This window comes from Gnatocerus cornutus, chromosome 5 (assembly GCF_029298725.1).
Source record: "Gnatocerus cornutus isolate USDA-ARS CGAHR chromosome 5, icGnaCorn1.1, whole genome shotgun sequence".
In the NCBI taxonomy this organism is placed as follows: Eukaryota; Metazoa; Arthropoda; class Insecta; order Coleoptera; family Tenebrionidae; genus Gnatocerus; species Gnatocerus cornutus.
The window spans coordinates 15,237,464-15,254,070 of record NC_142237.1 but is presented as its reverse complement, the minus strand read 5'-3'; the positions used below and the strand labels follow the sequence as shown (position 1 = coordinate 15,254,070).

Here is a 16,607-nt window from a genome sequence, read left to right as displayed (position 1 = left end):
TTTGGATGGTCGACAGTATTACTTTCCCGGCTTGAGTTTTTGTCATTACAGGAAACTAAATTTAGTATTAATGAAATTAGTGGTCATTAGTATAAAATAGAGCGGTGGGGAGTAAGGTTAGATGGCCAATTAAATTTGGAATGGCAATGTGGCCTCAGACTGATGTAAAGATACTAAACAAGTGTAAAGTGTAAATTCCATTTGGTTATCACGTTGTAAACTGTATAATACATGTGTAAAAATATTCTGTAAAATGAGCCGTTTGGAATTATGTAATTAAATTGTAAACTATGTATTCTAAATTGGAGCGATCTGGTTGTTTTATTGTACTTTTGCGGCACTGATGCCTGCTTGTAGAGTAGCTGGACGGGGATCACTTATGTTCACAAAAAAATATGGCTCTCTGTGGATCTACGGCTGTATATTATATTTATTATGCGATCTGTTTTATGAATGTGTAAATTTAGTTTACTGAATGCATGTTAGTTTACTTAGAATATTAATATGTACGATAATGTATTTCGATTTTATTATTTTTTACCACAGTAGTATAATAAAACTTTATTGAATCAATTTCATCCATTTTATTTAACAGTAAAAGTGTAAATAGCCTTTCATTTAACAATCATAACAATTTTTTTACGTCAGCAGCTGCAGGTAAGAAAATCAATAAGTCTTGAACAATAATTTATTCAAACTACTTAAATTCAAGGAAAGGAAAAGCGGAGGAGTTCTGGAGGAGTTCGATTTCGTTTTAGCTTTTTCGTTATTACGAATCAAATGTTTTGCGTTTTTACATCATTCTTCTTTGTTTACTTTAAACCGAATTAAAGTGCCTTGAGAACAGTTTCTCACTGATTTTATTTATGTGGGCCTCCCCTTCTCATTGCTCCCTATTCCTTTTCCTAATTGTATGCGCCCCTACTGTTCACACATGGAATTTTTAAGGGAGATTATAAAAGTGGGAACAGAATTTGTCACACTGGGTCAGGTACGAACAGAAATGCGTAGTTGGAAAAGATGCGTTTTCATTCTCTAATGGTTTAGGCGTCTCTTCTTTGTGTTTAATCAAAACAAGTCAAACTTTTTGTTCTTGCATCTATTTTAGTAGTATAAATTTAGAATTTTTAATTAATGAGGAATTCAGAAAAGTTAAAGTGGAATTAGGTTTGTAAGATTCGTCAAATGAGGTTTTCAGTTTCCCTTTTTTCTAGATTCTGTTCTTTTAAGTTCTGAATATTCCTTTAATTCTGACTATTTTTACATGTTCCAAATATTTCGAAGTAACAGGTTTTCAAATTGTTCAGAATAATAATTTTATATTTTCTGGAATTGATGCAGACTCGGATTTTTTATATTCCCAGATTGTTTGTTTTAAATACTTTGTTTTTTTTTATTCATTCAGTTTAGGGCACTTCTCAGGTTTTGTTTTTCCAATTAAAAATGTCCCTATAATTCAGTTTCAATTTCTCGGATTTTATTACTTTTAATCTTTAGATTTTTTACGCTTTATGACTTTATTCGTACCAGTTAAAACTCTGACGTTCCTGAAGAACCAAAAAACTAAAAATCTCTCAAGACTGTAGATTCTTAGGTTCTGAGTTTCTAATTAACAAAATTTGAATAAGAAAATGGGACTTTGTTTAAATTTTAAAAATCAAAATTTACGAATTTTTGTAGCTCTGGAAACCTGAAAGTATTGATCATCAAAAACAATAAACCTGAGAATTTAAGTCTATGCGGTTTAAGCTGATAGCTCAGCAACCCGAAAGTCTGAATGAAGCATTGAAAACAGATTTGAAAACTAAAAAAATTATCTAAAATTTAAGAAAAAAAGATCTAAAGGTCTAAGAACCTGATGAGAAACTTGATATTTGAGACTTTTGAGCTTGAAACACTTCAAAATTGCGTGCTTCACAAATCCAAATTTCGCGAAAATGGCAATAATTTGAAACTTTTAAAAAATGTGATCAATTTCTTTAGTATTTGAGTCATTATAATTTTTTTACATTTTCATTTATCAAAATAGCAATGTGTGAGGCCAATTTATTCAGGAAAATTGTAGCAGCTGTGGATCATTGGAAAAAAATTCAAAAAAAAACAGACTAGAAGACTGTCTCTTTGGAAAAAAACGACCAGATTGACACGTTTCTAATCCATAAAAAAAATGTGTTTCAGTCCTGTTTTCTCTTCATTTGCAGCTTTTAGAGCTTTGAATGAAAGCTTTCAACTTGAGTGCCGGTCCCGAGACACTGGCAACCCCTGAATAAAAGAAAAAAGCAAAACCAATTACTATCATTATCTTAGCATACAATAAGCGCCAAACAATCAAACGTCGGCGACCCCCTTGAAGACGATGACATAAGAACCGTATCTGGATATTTATGCTTCGATTCCCCCGCCTTCCAGCTGCCATATTTGTTTACATTCTCTATCCTTGTCGCTGTCAAATAGGTTACAAATATCCTGAGTTTTCCTAAGAAATGTAAGGACAGTACTTGCCTCTTATCTTTGTAATTCGCAACAAACTTGCGGGTTCTCAATCAAGTGAGCTTGTTTCAGTGTGAAAAGGTGAGAAAAGGCCATTTAAAAGGCAAAGGTAAGAAAAGAAAATATTCTTAAAACATCTGACATGGGCAGTGGTGCGCAGGCGCGTTACTTGGCGCCAATGCCCGGTACAGATGGCAGATGTTTTGTAACCAGTGCGTACTTGTACACGCTTAGCAAATGTGCAAGGTTTTTTGATATTTATTTGTGAAAAAACTATAAGATTTAGGCGAAAACTGAGCATACCGTGTGAAAGCTTGCACTTTGAAGAACATGTTTGTCGAAAAATTTCAGTTATTATGGTCGCCTCGATGTTAGTTGAGGACGAGTTTGTCGCCGTGTATCCAGCTGCTTTGTATAAAGTGGTTTGGAAACCATTTTGTTTAGTATTCCGGAACATGTTGTTTTTTACACGAAATAACTAAAATTATTCGCTTTTATTACTAAATACAGTGCAGGAAACTCGAGGAAGCAAGCTCATGGTCTAAGGTAGGCGAAAAGCAGCTTTTATTCCCGGTATTTTCGTGTGCTGATGTCGATGATGGCGGTTGGACATTGGGAAGGGTAGCGTGGATTTTTCGTGGATGCTCACTGAATTTGCTTGTTCCCGCCGCCCCCAAGGGGCTCTACCCTTCCCGGTGGCTGTAAATGAACCCAAGAATGCGAAAGCGGGGTCCATTTTGGTTTTGTTGCAGAAAAAATCGTTAGTTATTTTCATCGTTCCGGGATGCGTTAGACCCTCCCCTTTTGCATTCCAACGGTTTTTAAATGCGTTATTTTTCAACAGATCGCCCAGACTCCACTTCGCCGGTAACGAAACGCAATATTGATTTAATATCAATGCTCAGACTGTAAATCTGTGATTAATTTTAATGTGAGTAGACACAAAAATGCCTCGTCCTTTTCGTCGCTCGGAAGGCTCCAGGGGGTTGCACGGGGACTCCACCCCTGACATGAACATTGTAAAGTCCGAGTACATAACGAGCCCACATCTTCTTGACCACGGTTATGGGGCTACACCACAGAACCAGCTAATCCCAGCGACTCCTAATGCAACCGCGCCAGTTAAGCGTAGACTTAACCTAGAACTTGAGCGAAATCGAATAGTTCCTCTCAAACAAGAATTCAAGCCGCCACAACCCAAAAAACCGAAACGTGCAACGCCGACGAAGAAGAACACGCGATATGATACGTCTTTGGGGTTGCTTACGCAGAAATTCTCGGCCCTTCTGGAGGACTCGCCTAATGGCGTCGTGGACCTCAACCAAGCCTCACAACTACTCAAAGTCCAAAAACGACGAATTTATGACATAACCAACGTCCTCGAAGGCATCGGCATTATCGAGAAAAAGTCCAAAAACAATATCCAGTGGAAGGCTAGCCAGAAAAACAACGAAAAATTCCTCAAGCTCACGAAAGATCTTCAGGATTTAGAAAACCAAGAAAACCAACTTAACATAATGATCGACACTGTTGAGAGACACCTCGTGAATCTCAGTAATGACAAATACGGATTTGTTACCTACCAAGACTTGAGGTCCATAGAGAAGTTGAAACAGAATACTGTCATTGTCGTTAAAGCCCCCCCTAACACGCATCTCTCGGTTAAAACTGCTTCCAAGGAAGACGACAAATACAGTATTCAACTAAAGAGCGACACAGGAGAAATTGAGGTGTTTCTCTGTCCAGAGTATGTTCCACCTGCCAAGCTTAAGACTGAACCACTTGTGGATCCTCTGAAGGATCTGAAATTCAGTCCAAATTTCGATTTGAGTACTCCACCTGTGCCTCTGCTTGATAGTCCTAGAACGCACAAACAAATTTCGTCACAGGTAGGCTAACAAAACAATCATTTTTTAATTGGAAGGAATGAAATAATCAAATCTCATTAATTTATTAGCAGCCCCTCAGTCCCCCCTTCATTATCTACATTTTATTATTTATTCTCGTGTCGTTCCTTAGATTGAGGTTAGATCGTGCGACGTGTAATGGAGGGAATTAAAGCTCCTTTCAGTATTCACGTCAAGTACGCATGTGCTCTACCTGCGGTTATTAATTTAAATTATGATTTATATTCATAATAAGTATGTGGTCTAGAAATAGACATTGCAACGTTTCCATTGCCATTTTCAAGATCATGAGCATCACGAGTGATTAATCCATTGATTGAACTGATCGTAATCCTCTGTTGAGAATTTATGGCCTCATTCTATTTTTCAAAAAATCTGTGACATTGAACTCATTATTACATTTTTTGATGATGTAATTGCTTTAAAGTCCGTTACGTAATGTATGAATTAAAAATTAAGCATTTAAATGAGTTCGTGCGGACTTTGGCATTTTCCATTGTTGTCCTATTTGTTCGAGTTACAAAATTACGTGCAGCACACAAAGTAATAACTGTTTTGTTTTTGCACTGTTTTTTTGCAGGATGTCTTACGTTTTTTAAAGATGTTGGTAGCACTGTAATGAAAACGTTACGCCAATGACCTCAAGCTATTATTATTTATTAATGACAGTGCTGCCAACGTGTTTACATTATGCAAAGCATCAAGATAATTTAAGATTCAACGTAATCAATAATTAATTATCAAATTATTATTATTGCGAACAAGTACGTTGGTCTTTTGTGACTTTTTTATGATTTGTCTAATCTGAAGCTGTTTTCTCTGTAACAACCTATAAAATTTCATTCCATTTATCTTTGTTAGGAAGATTCTTCCAGGAACAATCCGCTTGACCGCTTAAATTGTTTCAGATATGCAGAAACTTGTCGTTTACAAAGGACCCTGTCGTCTGTGCCCGTACCCCTTTATCAGTACAAAATTCATTTACATATAGCAATGTGGTAACGTCATCTGAAGACTCGACGCCTGCAGAAATGGACCCGTTACGTCTTTCCCCTTATCCTCTCTTGGACAGTTACCCCACTTGTTTGGACACCACTCAAAACTCAAAATTGGGGACGGTACCCCTCATTAATGATAATGAGGTGCTTGGCCCCATGATGGGACCGTTTACCACGTATCCAGGAAATATACAAACAGGTTTGTGCGAGTTTAACGGATTTAGTTTCAATCGGATTGTATATAAACTAATTTCCGAGTTTTTTACAGGTGTTGGTATTGTGTTCACTTTTCATTATTTCTGTGTTTAACTAACTAACATTTAATGTGCGGCAAATTAACAGCTTTTGTAAGTGCATTCTGGGATTCTGACTGTGACCTGTGTGTGTACGATTCACATCACAGGCAGAGTTCTAGCTATGCGTTTACAGCTTGCTTCACTAAACACTAAAATTCATGCTTTTGCAAGATTCTGTGTTCTGCTAAACATTGGGATGCTTTGCGAAATGCCTTACGTTGTACTGAATTTCATGTGGGCTGCTGTTTTGCGTAGCACCATGGGATTCAGCTCATCGTTTGGTCGTCTGCTAACTGCTTGCCTGCTACCACGTAATCTACATAAAAACTTTGCTAATACTCGAGACTGATCTCTCGTTTTTATTTCAGGGTATTCAATTGACTCATTGTTCTCGAATGAGCCATTTCTACATTTGGAGCCACCGGCAATGCAATCTGAGTATAACTTCAGTTTGGATCCAAATGAGGGGTTGCGAGATCTCTTTGATGTTGATTTCTTATAAGGAAATCACTTATCATTTGCTCATGTACAAATTTTATTTACTTATAATCACATTGATTGTAAGACAGTTTCTCAGTTTGCAAAATAGTCAACTTCCGTAATAGCCAAAAGATCCGAGAATCTCAAAATTGTTAACACACATTCCAATTGTACAATTCGCCGCTTTCCACTATTTTGCAACAAAAGAGGAGCCTGTAACTGTGTCATTTCATTCATTTAATATTTATTGTTGAGTTAATTGGTTGAAAGTAATCCTAGTTTTTTTACGAGTATTTTGTAAGGAACCTGGACCAAAGTGCCTATTTGTTTGGTCTTATTCTTATTTATGTCGCAAAATTATTTATTCATTTTAAAATCATAACAAAACCGTATCACACTATCAGATTGTTAATATGAAATGGAATCAAATGGTGCCATTGGAAAAATCTCTTGTAAATATATTTATACACGCTTATGGGGCATTTTTGTCTGTTTTAATTCCATAACTAGAAGTTTTAAGAGAAAATTATATAGATTTTACCTGCTGTTGTTTTTTTCTTTTTTGTTAGTTAATATTGTTTGCACCCACATAACTGGATACCCATGCTGTAATTATTTTTTATGTAAAATGATGCAGTTGTTGCAATAAGTCCGTACTAGTCTTCTTTTGCAGATGCAATCTCTTAATAATTTTGATCAGTATGTAAAGTTTGACTGAGTATTTGGTTTTGCAATTGGTGGGTGTTCTTGTTTATTCAGTACAATAATTTTTTAATTTTAATTGTTAATCTTTCTGTAAATAGTTATTTTAAGGTTATCTTTTATATTATATATAAATGTCCAAAGCCAATAGAGGCCTTAAATATCAGTTCTGTAGAAACATCACATACAGGTGATCTTAACTGATGCCCTATTTGACTTAATCTTTGAACTATTATAGACTCCACTTCTTTTAAAGCCATCGAGCTTCACTTTTTGATTGTGCTTTTTCTCCCCTATTATGCTTTCGTTAAAATTAGGTGTTAAATTTAGTTTAAGTCCAAAACTGTAAGATGCAGGGAATCTTGTTTTACAAATTTCACCTATTATGTACATTTTATTTGTAATGAAGTAGTTGTGCATCTCTTCTACTCAAATTTTAGTACTTTCTTATGGTGCTACAGAGCATATCAGAATCTATGTAAAAGAGTTGCGCAGTTTTAATCGGAAGTGTAGCAAGCGATGGCTACTTCATGTATATTTTTGTATGTTTATTGCAGTTCAGAAGTTAATACAGTCCTAAGGCGTTAGTAAATATCACTCTGTACATTTTTACAATGTACATAAAGATTGTAAATTAAATAGATGCACTTACATTCGATTTTTTCTTTTACTCATCCTTTCAACTCCAAGCAATTCTTTCTTAATGCTTAACCAAACTAATTAATTTTAAAGAGCAAAGAAAGCTAAAACTCAAGACTGGTGACAATAGTCATGAATTACGAAGTTTTAGATCTCTTACAGAATCACGAGTTTTAAGAACGTCGTTGAAAAATGGTGGATGCGCCGGGTCAATGTTTCATATCTGTAGAATGTCATGCGGAGAAAAGTTATAAACGTGAAAAAACATGACGTGAGATTTCTTAGGCTTCTTTAAAAGTGATTGATAGCGCTACCTGCAGAGTACCGCATCGTTATAAGATAAATAAATCAGATTTAACAGTTCATATGATTGCACTTAACCCACGTGACTTTTTATCAGTCTATCTTTAGTGTCGCCCTTGAATTTGATTAATCGGCCATCATATGAAGAATCAATAACTTATTGGTGACAATTTTAACACGTTGTCGCACCGCCTACATGAAAGAATCTTTTTTCTCCAAGAAATGTGTGAACTTTTCAACATCATTGTCCCTGTTCAACCAATCAACTTCAGCCGCAGGAATTATCAACATTCGATTGCGCTCGGATGGCATCAGACATTGTGCAGATTGCCCAACATGCTTCAGTTCAGTTCGCAGATTGCCCGTTGCTTTGGTCAGAATGCATATTGCCGGACATTTCGCATATTTGCACATAGGTATATTACGCGGAATTCGCCTAAGAGCGTGATCAATTTTTGTGACAAGACTCTATTTTTAGAAAATACATTAATGGATGTAATTCAGTTTGCAGCTCGCTCGAAACTTCCAGTTAATTTTAGATTATATCACAATGAGATAAATTTCATCTCGCGTAAAGAATGTATTTAAATTCAGCGAAGTCAAGTGTGAATCGATCATTATCTCTTAAGGTGAAAATACGGAAAGTACCAAAAGTGCTTTGCTTGCTTGCTACAAGAATGCTGTAAATACCGTAATAACTTCACGGGCGAAAATATGGCTCACTGCTCAATAATGAAGTTTTCTTGCTTATTAAAACTTTATTTCCTTTGCTCTAGTTAGTGTTTTAATGGTTGCTATTTCTATCATATTTTAGATAAAATGGGTATTTACGAGTACACAACATTTCGTGATCAATCATTAAAAATATTTTGTAATTTATGGCTTAATATTCTCTTATCTTAAACTATTTCATGCCACAAGTAATTTGCATGGAAATAATGTTTTAGTTTCAAATCGAGCGAAGCGCCTTTTGAATTTAATTACAATTTTTCCATAATGGTGGAGGCGCCGGGAAAACTAGTAGATCTTTGAAACGTTATAACATTTCGTTATAATTCTCTTGGGCTGTTTTACTACTCGCAAGAGACCCTAAACCTTGATGCTTATTGTGCAAATAAAATTCTTGATTTAGTCTCCTAGAAGACGAAGCTCTAAATTTAATTTCTCGCACAAGCGCCCTTGATTTGTCTAGGGAGAAGCGAGTTGCTAGTTCTGTGGGTATTAGCTCAAAAATCCTTTCCACGGGTTTTTCTAAATAGGAAACGAGACATTCTATTGCTAACAGCGCAATTTTTAGGATTAATTTAATCAGCGATAATTTGCAGGGGAGCGCTCGCGCGATAAGAGCATTGTCGCCGATTTTCCTCCGGTGAAAGAAGTAGTAAAGTTTGGACCGACTTAAATTATTTAATCCGAAAACTTTGCTTTGCGTTATTTTTTGTCATAATTTGATTGCATTTTATACCGTTGCGATGTTATTCTTTAATAAACTCGCTGTTGGTTTTAATTAAAGCGACATATTCCGATGCATTGTTATAAATTTTATTATCGAGCAATATTGAAATTTCAATTTACAAATTCATTTATGATTCAAAAAATCGGTTGACAGCTTATTGTAATTCTGTCGAAGAATTTCAAGTAATAACTTGCTGATAACCGCAACCTGAAGACATTGTAAATGTTCGCGGAAGATAAGAGTCGTTCGTAAAGTGCTGGCTGCTGACAGTCTCTGGCTCCGATTATAATGTTCGGAATGTAAAGCTTAACCTTTTTGGTGTAAAATAATTACTTTTATCTTATCGGGAAAGAGATGTATCGTATAATTCTGGAAACAGACGTTTAATTTGAAATTTGTTGGAACGAGTTTTTGTCTCCTAAGCTGATAAACAATAACAAAAAGAGGCAGGAATTTTTTAATTTTCTTAAATTACAACCGAAGCGGAATGATTTGCGATGTTCCAGTTTCTGTCATTTTTATTATAAAAAAATTCTTTCGGTTAAAAAAAAATGCGAGATTTTAAATGCGAATCATTTCGTTATTTTTTGTGGTCGTACTCTAACTTTCATCAAAATTGCTCTTAACTAACCGATTTTTTGTGTGTTTTATTAAACAACATTGTTTACCAAGAAGAAGTGACTCAAAAGCTATAAATCTACGAAATTTTAGAAACAAACACTTTTTTATCAATCGATGATGTTTTTTACATCGCGTATTCCAGTTCTGTATTTTCAGAAATATAAGTTTGCGCAAATAGCTTAAACATTTTTTTTGGAAAATTTGGAAGGCAAATAATTTCATCACTGATTTTGATGATATTTGTGACATTTAGAACAGTTATTAATACCGAATTACTGCTATAAATAAGTTCTTTTGGGCTCTCATTTGGTATCTTGTTGACAAATTCGCGAAATTTAAGAACCATTTAAAAAAATTATTCTGGTCGGGTGCTGATCAACAAACTTAAAGTAAACTAATTGGACCTCAAAACCTTTTTTAGTTGCATTGATCTTATTTTGTAAGACTAATTACTGGAAAATTAAGAGATTTGACCATTATCCTCCCTGAAACAAGAAATTTAAACGAAATTTATATGGCTTCACAATTTAGAAGTTTCAAATTTATCGAAATTCTTGTCTCACATTGCTAAACAAACTCTCAGAATTTAAGAAGCTTTTAATAAAAGTTTAATGCGGAACTTTTGAAAGCTGAGAAATTCGAAATGACGGGTCAAAAATATTTAAAAATCTGATTAGTATTGGTCTTAAAATTGACATTGAATTTAAAAGAACTAACGTTGGGCTATATTTTTTAATTAATTTTAATGGATTAATAAGAATAAAAGATGATCAATTTTAGACCGCACTGAACGCACAGAAAAATCTGTTTCGAAGCACGCTGCGGCTTCTCGTTTTATAAAGGAATTTTCATGTGCCTTTTGCCACAAAATCATGGTCTTTGTATCATCTTCACGATACAAGCAACCCACATGAACTATTGGGGATCACATTCAGTCAACTCACAAAAATCTGTCATAGATCTGATGTAGCCGAAAGCAGATAACAATTTCTCTTTCATCGCGAATTTCGCACCTTCCCGTCGCATTGTCCAACCACGCTTCGAAATACTGATAAATCGCAAGCCGAAACCGCATAAAACGTGATAAATATGAAAGTAAAAAAGCTAAAATTAGAATCGGAGCTTGAATCCGATTAATCTTGTGATCGGATCAAAGATCGTTAAGACGGGTATGAAAAATTCGCCTGAATTTAATCGGCAAATGCGTGGCGAAAGCAATGTAAATACTCTGTCTGTAAGATAAGAGTCGTCTGTAAAGGGCTGGTCGTCGACTTTCCCCCCGGTTTTATCTCGAGTCCGGGCATACAGATAGAGCTGGAAGCTGGAGCGTGCGCGTCGCGACGCCCGGCGCCGCAGTGGATACACGGCTGCTGCCAGGGTCGCGTTCAACCGGCGAGATCTGCAAGATAGATCTTCAGCTAGTGAGTGTCAGTCGGGTGAAATGATTGATTTGTGACAAACGTGTGTTTAGACTAACTGATTTATTGACAGATGTGGTTCAAAGTGTCTCGTTAGAAATTTTCTCTGATATGACGCGAACCTGTGATTGTAATTTATGTTAATGTCGAGGATGGTTTTGGTAGGTTTTTTAACCAATCACGGCGAAACGTAAACAAATGAGTGCTGAGCGATTGGCATTTGACGCTGCGTTTTTGTTTGTCGCCGAACAGATGTCTGCGTCATTTTTTATTTGTGATGGATTCATCACGTTTACGTTCTAACCTTTAATCTTTTACAAGAATTGGAATATTAATCAATGTAAAAGCTTTCTATACGTTTTTTGGTTTTGGGGGGGAATTATTTTTAAATTTATTGCCTCACGCATTTTGCGTAATTTTGTCTTCTCTTTCGCTCGTTCTGGAAAAAACCAGACACTCACTCTTTACTCATTTATTTCGATTCTATATTCTGGTCAGTTTTCCTTTAAAAATATTGTTGATGGTATTTCAACAGAGCAAATTGCGTTTTTGTTATTTATTACCATGGCTTTGCAGTCGCAAAAATGCACTTTGAATATTAAAAACGCTAAGCCAAGCTCTGGCACAATAATCGTTATTTTATGAGATTGTACCCGTGGCACTTTTTCAATACTCAATAAGACAAAAGTTTTTATTCACTTAAATTGTCTCTGAACAGGAAGTTTCGTCTCAAAAGTTTAATCTAAAAATGTTATTATTTGTGTCAACAATCATTTTATTTTTGGAACGCGACTAAGTATTTATAATGCTCACCTTTTACATAAATAAAGGACGTCAAGACAGAAATCACAAATAATATTTCGTTTAATTGGTATTTTCAACGACTTTAATTGTAAAAGTTCAAAACTCGACTCTAACTTCAAAAGAAGAGGAATTTCCAACCGGATAAATGATGTTCATATCCACTATAAAATATAATCCAGTTGTATTAATTCGATTATTTAAAGCGATTAATAGAAATTTTCACAGATAAGATTTTTTGTGGACAAATGGTGGATGCGCCGGGCCAATTCCGCCTATACTAACTTGCTGTATTAGACTGTATAAGAAAAGTATAATAGACTGAGTTTAGTTTTAAAATCACAGCATCTGAGAGTTTAATTTGTACTCCAGGCACAATTCGCTCTCACAATTTAAATTTTGTAAAACGCTGACCGAATCCAACCTTTACAACCTCACGTGCTCGCCCCACTTTTAAATCTAGTGCAAACTAATCTAATAGCGGTCATTACCCCATAACGAATAGCAGGTTTGTTCGTAAATTTAATTAAAGCCCCCATAAGTTTGCGGTTCCATCTTACCTCCAAACATCTAAACGAAGCTCAATTTTGTAGGTTTCATAATTCATCAAAGCGCAACGCTGGTATTACCTAACTCTTTTTTATAATTTATAATATCCTGAGAAAGTTTAATTTTATTGCAAAAACTTCAAAAGAACACTTTCGGTCGCTTCCTATTTTATTCATTCCAAAACTCGGTTAAATTCTGAGAAAGTATCTCATTGTTTTTTTAAATTGCTCTTTCCGAAATTTTATAATTAAAAGATTGGGGAGAACTCGGTTTGTGGCAATATACGGAAAGGGAATTAATACGAAGGTGAGGGTGATCGTAATCTGATTTCGAGATAACAGGTGCTGCCGCCGGTTTTTCTATTAAAAGATGTAGGAAACATTACGATAGCTATAGGCGGAGGCGGCGAACGCTGTGGTAAATGCTTTTCACGGTGTTACGCTTTTTAACACTTTTACAACTCACACGGATTTTCCGTAACTGACTTACAAGATTAGGTTAGTTATAGAGTTATGAAGGTCTGTGTAAAGCAGATCGTCTTCTGTCCAGATAAACATCTAGAGGCTTCGAAATTGGGGGACATAATCCTCAAAAAGGATAACGTTTTTATTATGTGAAAGATAGTGTTGATATTTATCTTTAATCTAGTTACGTATTCCATTACAAGTTTAATTAAAATTTATGCTGCTGCTATCAAACAGGCTCACAAAGTTAACTAGCTGTAAAAATTTTAAATAATAGTTTACAGTTAAAGTTTACGTCACTGCAAAATTCATGAATAAAATTCGAATTTTCATCGTGGAAAATCACTGGACCCCACCGTATCAGCGATGATTTTCGATCCCTTTTGAGAGTTGGAGCTTTCAAATGAAATTTATAGTTAATGTAATGTGATGGTCTAAAGGGTATAGATTTGGGCAACATTGGAAGAGATTATTACACACGTTGGGGAATTCTAATTGTCCGATAATTTGAATGTGCCTGTGTCGTGTTTATCAGAATTTCAGGATAATTGTTGGGGAGGAATGGACTATTACGTTCTGAATTTTTTAGTTTGCTAACGTAAGCAATATGGGCAGAATTAATTTATTTATCATAAATTTAAACTAAAATTTTGAAGCATTTGAAGTTTCTGATTTTTTCGCACTTTTACCTACTTTTAAACATTTTATTATTGTTGAAATTCGAGGAGCTTATGATCACAGTTATTATCTTAAACTTCCTCATTGCCAAATACGGAAATAATATAACAGTACAAACTTTCCACATTTTTTACAGGATCTCATCTAACTATGGGATGAAAAGCTTAAAACGAACTTTCAAATCTCCACAAAATTTTCCCTTACCTTTATCCATGTTTATAGATAGCAAATTTGAAAAAGTTTGAAACTAAAAAAAGTAATCTTCTGGCGCATTCACCATTTATAAACATTGATCAGTTTTCGTTAAATAAGATATTACCCATATTAATTATCACGTTATTTGTTCATTGATCGCCTGAAAAATCTCGCCAATATCTTAACCTTCGGCCACATCCAATCTCAGCGCCAGCAATAACTCAAAGAGTTCAGCCTAAAGATAATGCACCTTATCCCCTCGTTATATTATAAGATTTATAAGTTATATCGATTTCGGCTGCATAGAAAATGGAAATTATCTTTTTAGCCACACCAAACTATAGACAGTAATTTATCTTGTGCAATGTGTGGATATTACCAAAGCCTCTTTCTGATAGAAATGTAAATGGGGTTTTCAGAAAGTGCAAGGTGATTTTGTACCTGCCACGCATGAATAATGTGCATAAAGAAGTTGAAATGAGAAAAAGTTAATTGTGTTTTTACAACACAACTTCATCGCTCGCAGAAATGTGAATTATCTCTGGACAGAAATACTTTAACCGAATTAAACAAACTTAACTCTTCTAAAGTTAGTCAAACATTAATTTTTGTAAAAATGCCTCGTTAAACCGTCTAAATTAAATTAAATTTGAACTTGGCAGTTCGAGCGTTTTCATTCCGAATAAAATATTTACAGGAGTAGCATCGCGTCTTAGCGGGATAATATACGCTTGAAGACACTCTGGGTAATGTTAAGATTTGAAATTCATAAAAGAGATCAATTTTAATAATAAATTGTTCAGAGTCTAATAAACTCGTTATTAATTAATTACAAAGTTTGTAAAAACTAGCGGTATCTGGGGCAGACTTTGTTTCCGCTGACAAGAAAATTCCTTCAATTTATGAAAACGGTTACCGAGCAGCTTTCACAATCTTTTTTTTATAGTTTGTGCTAAATTAGATTTCGTGGAACTTATTTTGTGTGCTCGGGATCGTTAATCAACACAGTTTCATTTGCATATTCAGAATTATTGAAGGTTGGTTTCCTTGTTTGATAACGATAATTGCAGTGGGTACGAAAAGGTTAGGGTCCAGAGGGATGTTTAGATTTTTCCACAGCCTTGAACTCCGTATGTTGGTTGCTAGCAGAGCTTGAGAGGAAAAGGATCGATGCTCTCGTATTCATTGTCGATACGCATATAATAGGATGAGAACCGCATGGCGAGCACGCTTCAAATAACACTTAGTCTCTTAAAATATTAGCGAATTTTAATTAAAGTTAAAACCATTTGTGTTTTCATAATAGGGAGAGTTTCAGTCTGGAACTTCGATAAACCGAAGAAATTACATATTTAATTAAACATGCCTACCTTCCTTTTCTTTTGATTGTATTTACTTTGTTGATACATTCTCGCAAGTTTTGACAGAAAACAGATGCTGGCTTATCAATGTAATGTAAAACACGAAGAAAAGTTTTTTGGTATATCAAGTTATCAACTTATTCTGTGTAGGCAGAGAGAAGAGACTCAAGGTTAATTTTCGGAGTGTGCTTTCATAACAGTGGCAATTAATTCGCACCATCTTACCAAGAGTTAATTTAATTTTTCGGGGAGGGAAAATTAGTAAACATTTTTTATGGGTTTCAATTTTCTGCTTTTAGTTAGCTGGAGCACGCGAAATAAAATTATGCCAGGCTGCTTTTTGCAGACGAACAAGCACAGAATTTCTCGAGCAGATCGTGATCTCATATTTAGTTAGATAGAACATAAAGTTAGTTTCTGAATTCAATCCGATAACAGACACATTCTGAAATCTGTTATTAAAAATTTCGAGCAAAAACTTCGAGCGTTTGGATGTGTAATGCAAGACAAATACATCGGGGCGTTCACTATTTCTAATTTTAAAAATCACTTCTAGTTTTTCACGTTGGTGAATTTTTAGAATGTTTAATTTTAAAAACAATTAGTCAAAGAATTACTCTTGGAACAGTCTGTATATGTACAAAAGATGCAGAAAACTGAAAACGGAAAAATTAAAGCCTTTAAAGAAACCTGAAGAAATTTCTAAAAAAATAGTAGAATAAAAATTAAAAATCCTGCTAAAATTGTGGACAAATATAATTGAGGCTGCTCAGGTATTTAAATCGAATGATATTATCATTCCGCATTGAGTTGTATTAACGCATTAATTTAACTTTAATGAACTATTTTCCTGTAAACTGCGTTTCACATATTTCGCGCATTAACTTTGTTCATGTTAAGCCACATTTAAACTAAAAGTACAAAAGCGATAATTTATTGATAATTCTCTTCATTCAATTGTTCAACACACTTGAACCTTCGGCTGAAAGCTTCAAAACTATAAATTGATGAGAGCTTTAATAGTTAATTATTGGGTTAATTTGGATAAATTGCAGTGTAATTTTTTTTCCAGGTGGAGCCGCGCTGTTCACCAGCATCAGTTCGTACAAAGCTGCCGCACGCTCTTCAAATGCTAAAGATTGTAACAATTCCCCCATTGTCCGCCACAAGAAAATTACAATGTCGTTATCGCCTGTCTTCATCGCAATGTCCGATGACGCAGACAAGCAAACGTTATTAGTTATTAAAG

At 34.9% G+C, this 16,607-nt stretch overlaps 1 protein-coding gene and 1 long non-coding RNA gene across 2 annotated transcripts; both read left to right on the top strand.

The window, feature by feature from the left end:
• Positions 1–3,437: 3,437 nt before the first annotated feature.
• LOC148175034 (transcription factor E2F1-like) lies at positions 3,438–7,526 on the top strand. Its single transcript, XM_088036670.1, has 3 exons — positions 3,438–4,379; positions 5,306–5,594; positions 6,060–7,526. Exons 1-3 carry the CDS (start codon positions 3,438–3,440, stop codon positions 6,191–6,193), a joined length of 1,365 nt encoding a protein of 454 aa, XP_087892796.1. The 3' UTR covers positions 6,194–7,526.
• A 3,726-nt stretch (positions 7,527–11,252) lies between these two features.
• LOC148175033 (uncharacterized) lies at positions 11,253–16,598 on the top strand. The gene is made up of 2 exons (XR_015770126.1): positions 11,253–11,471; positions 16,431–16,598. It is a non-coding gene; the product is annotated as an uncharacterized LOC148175033 (long non-coding RNA).
• Positions 16,599–16,607: the final 9 nt, after the last annotated feature.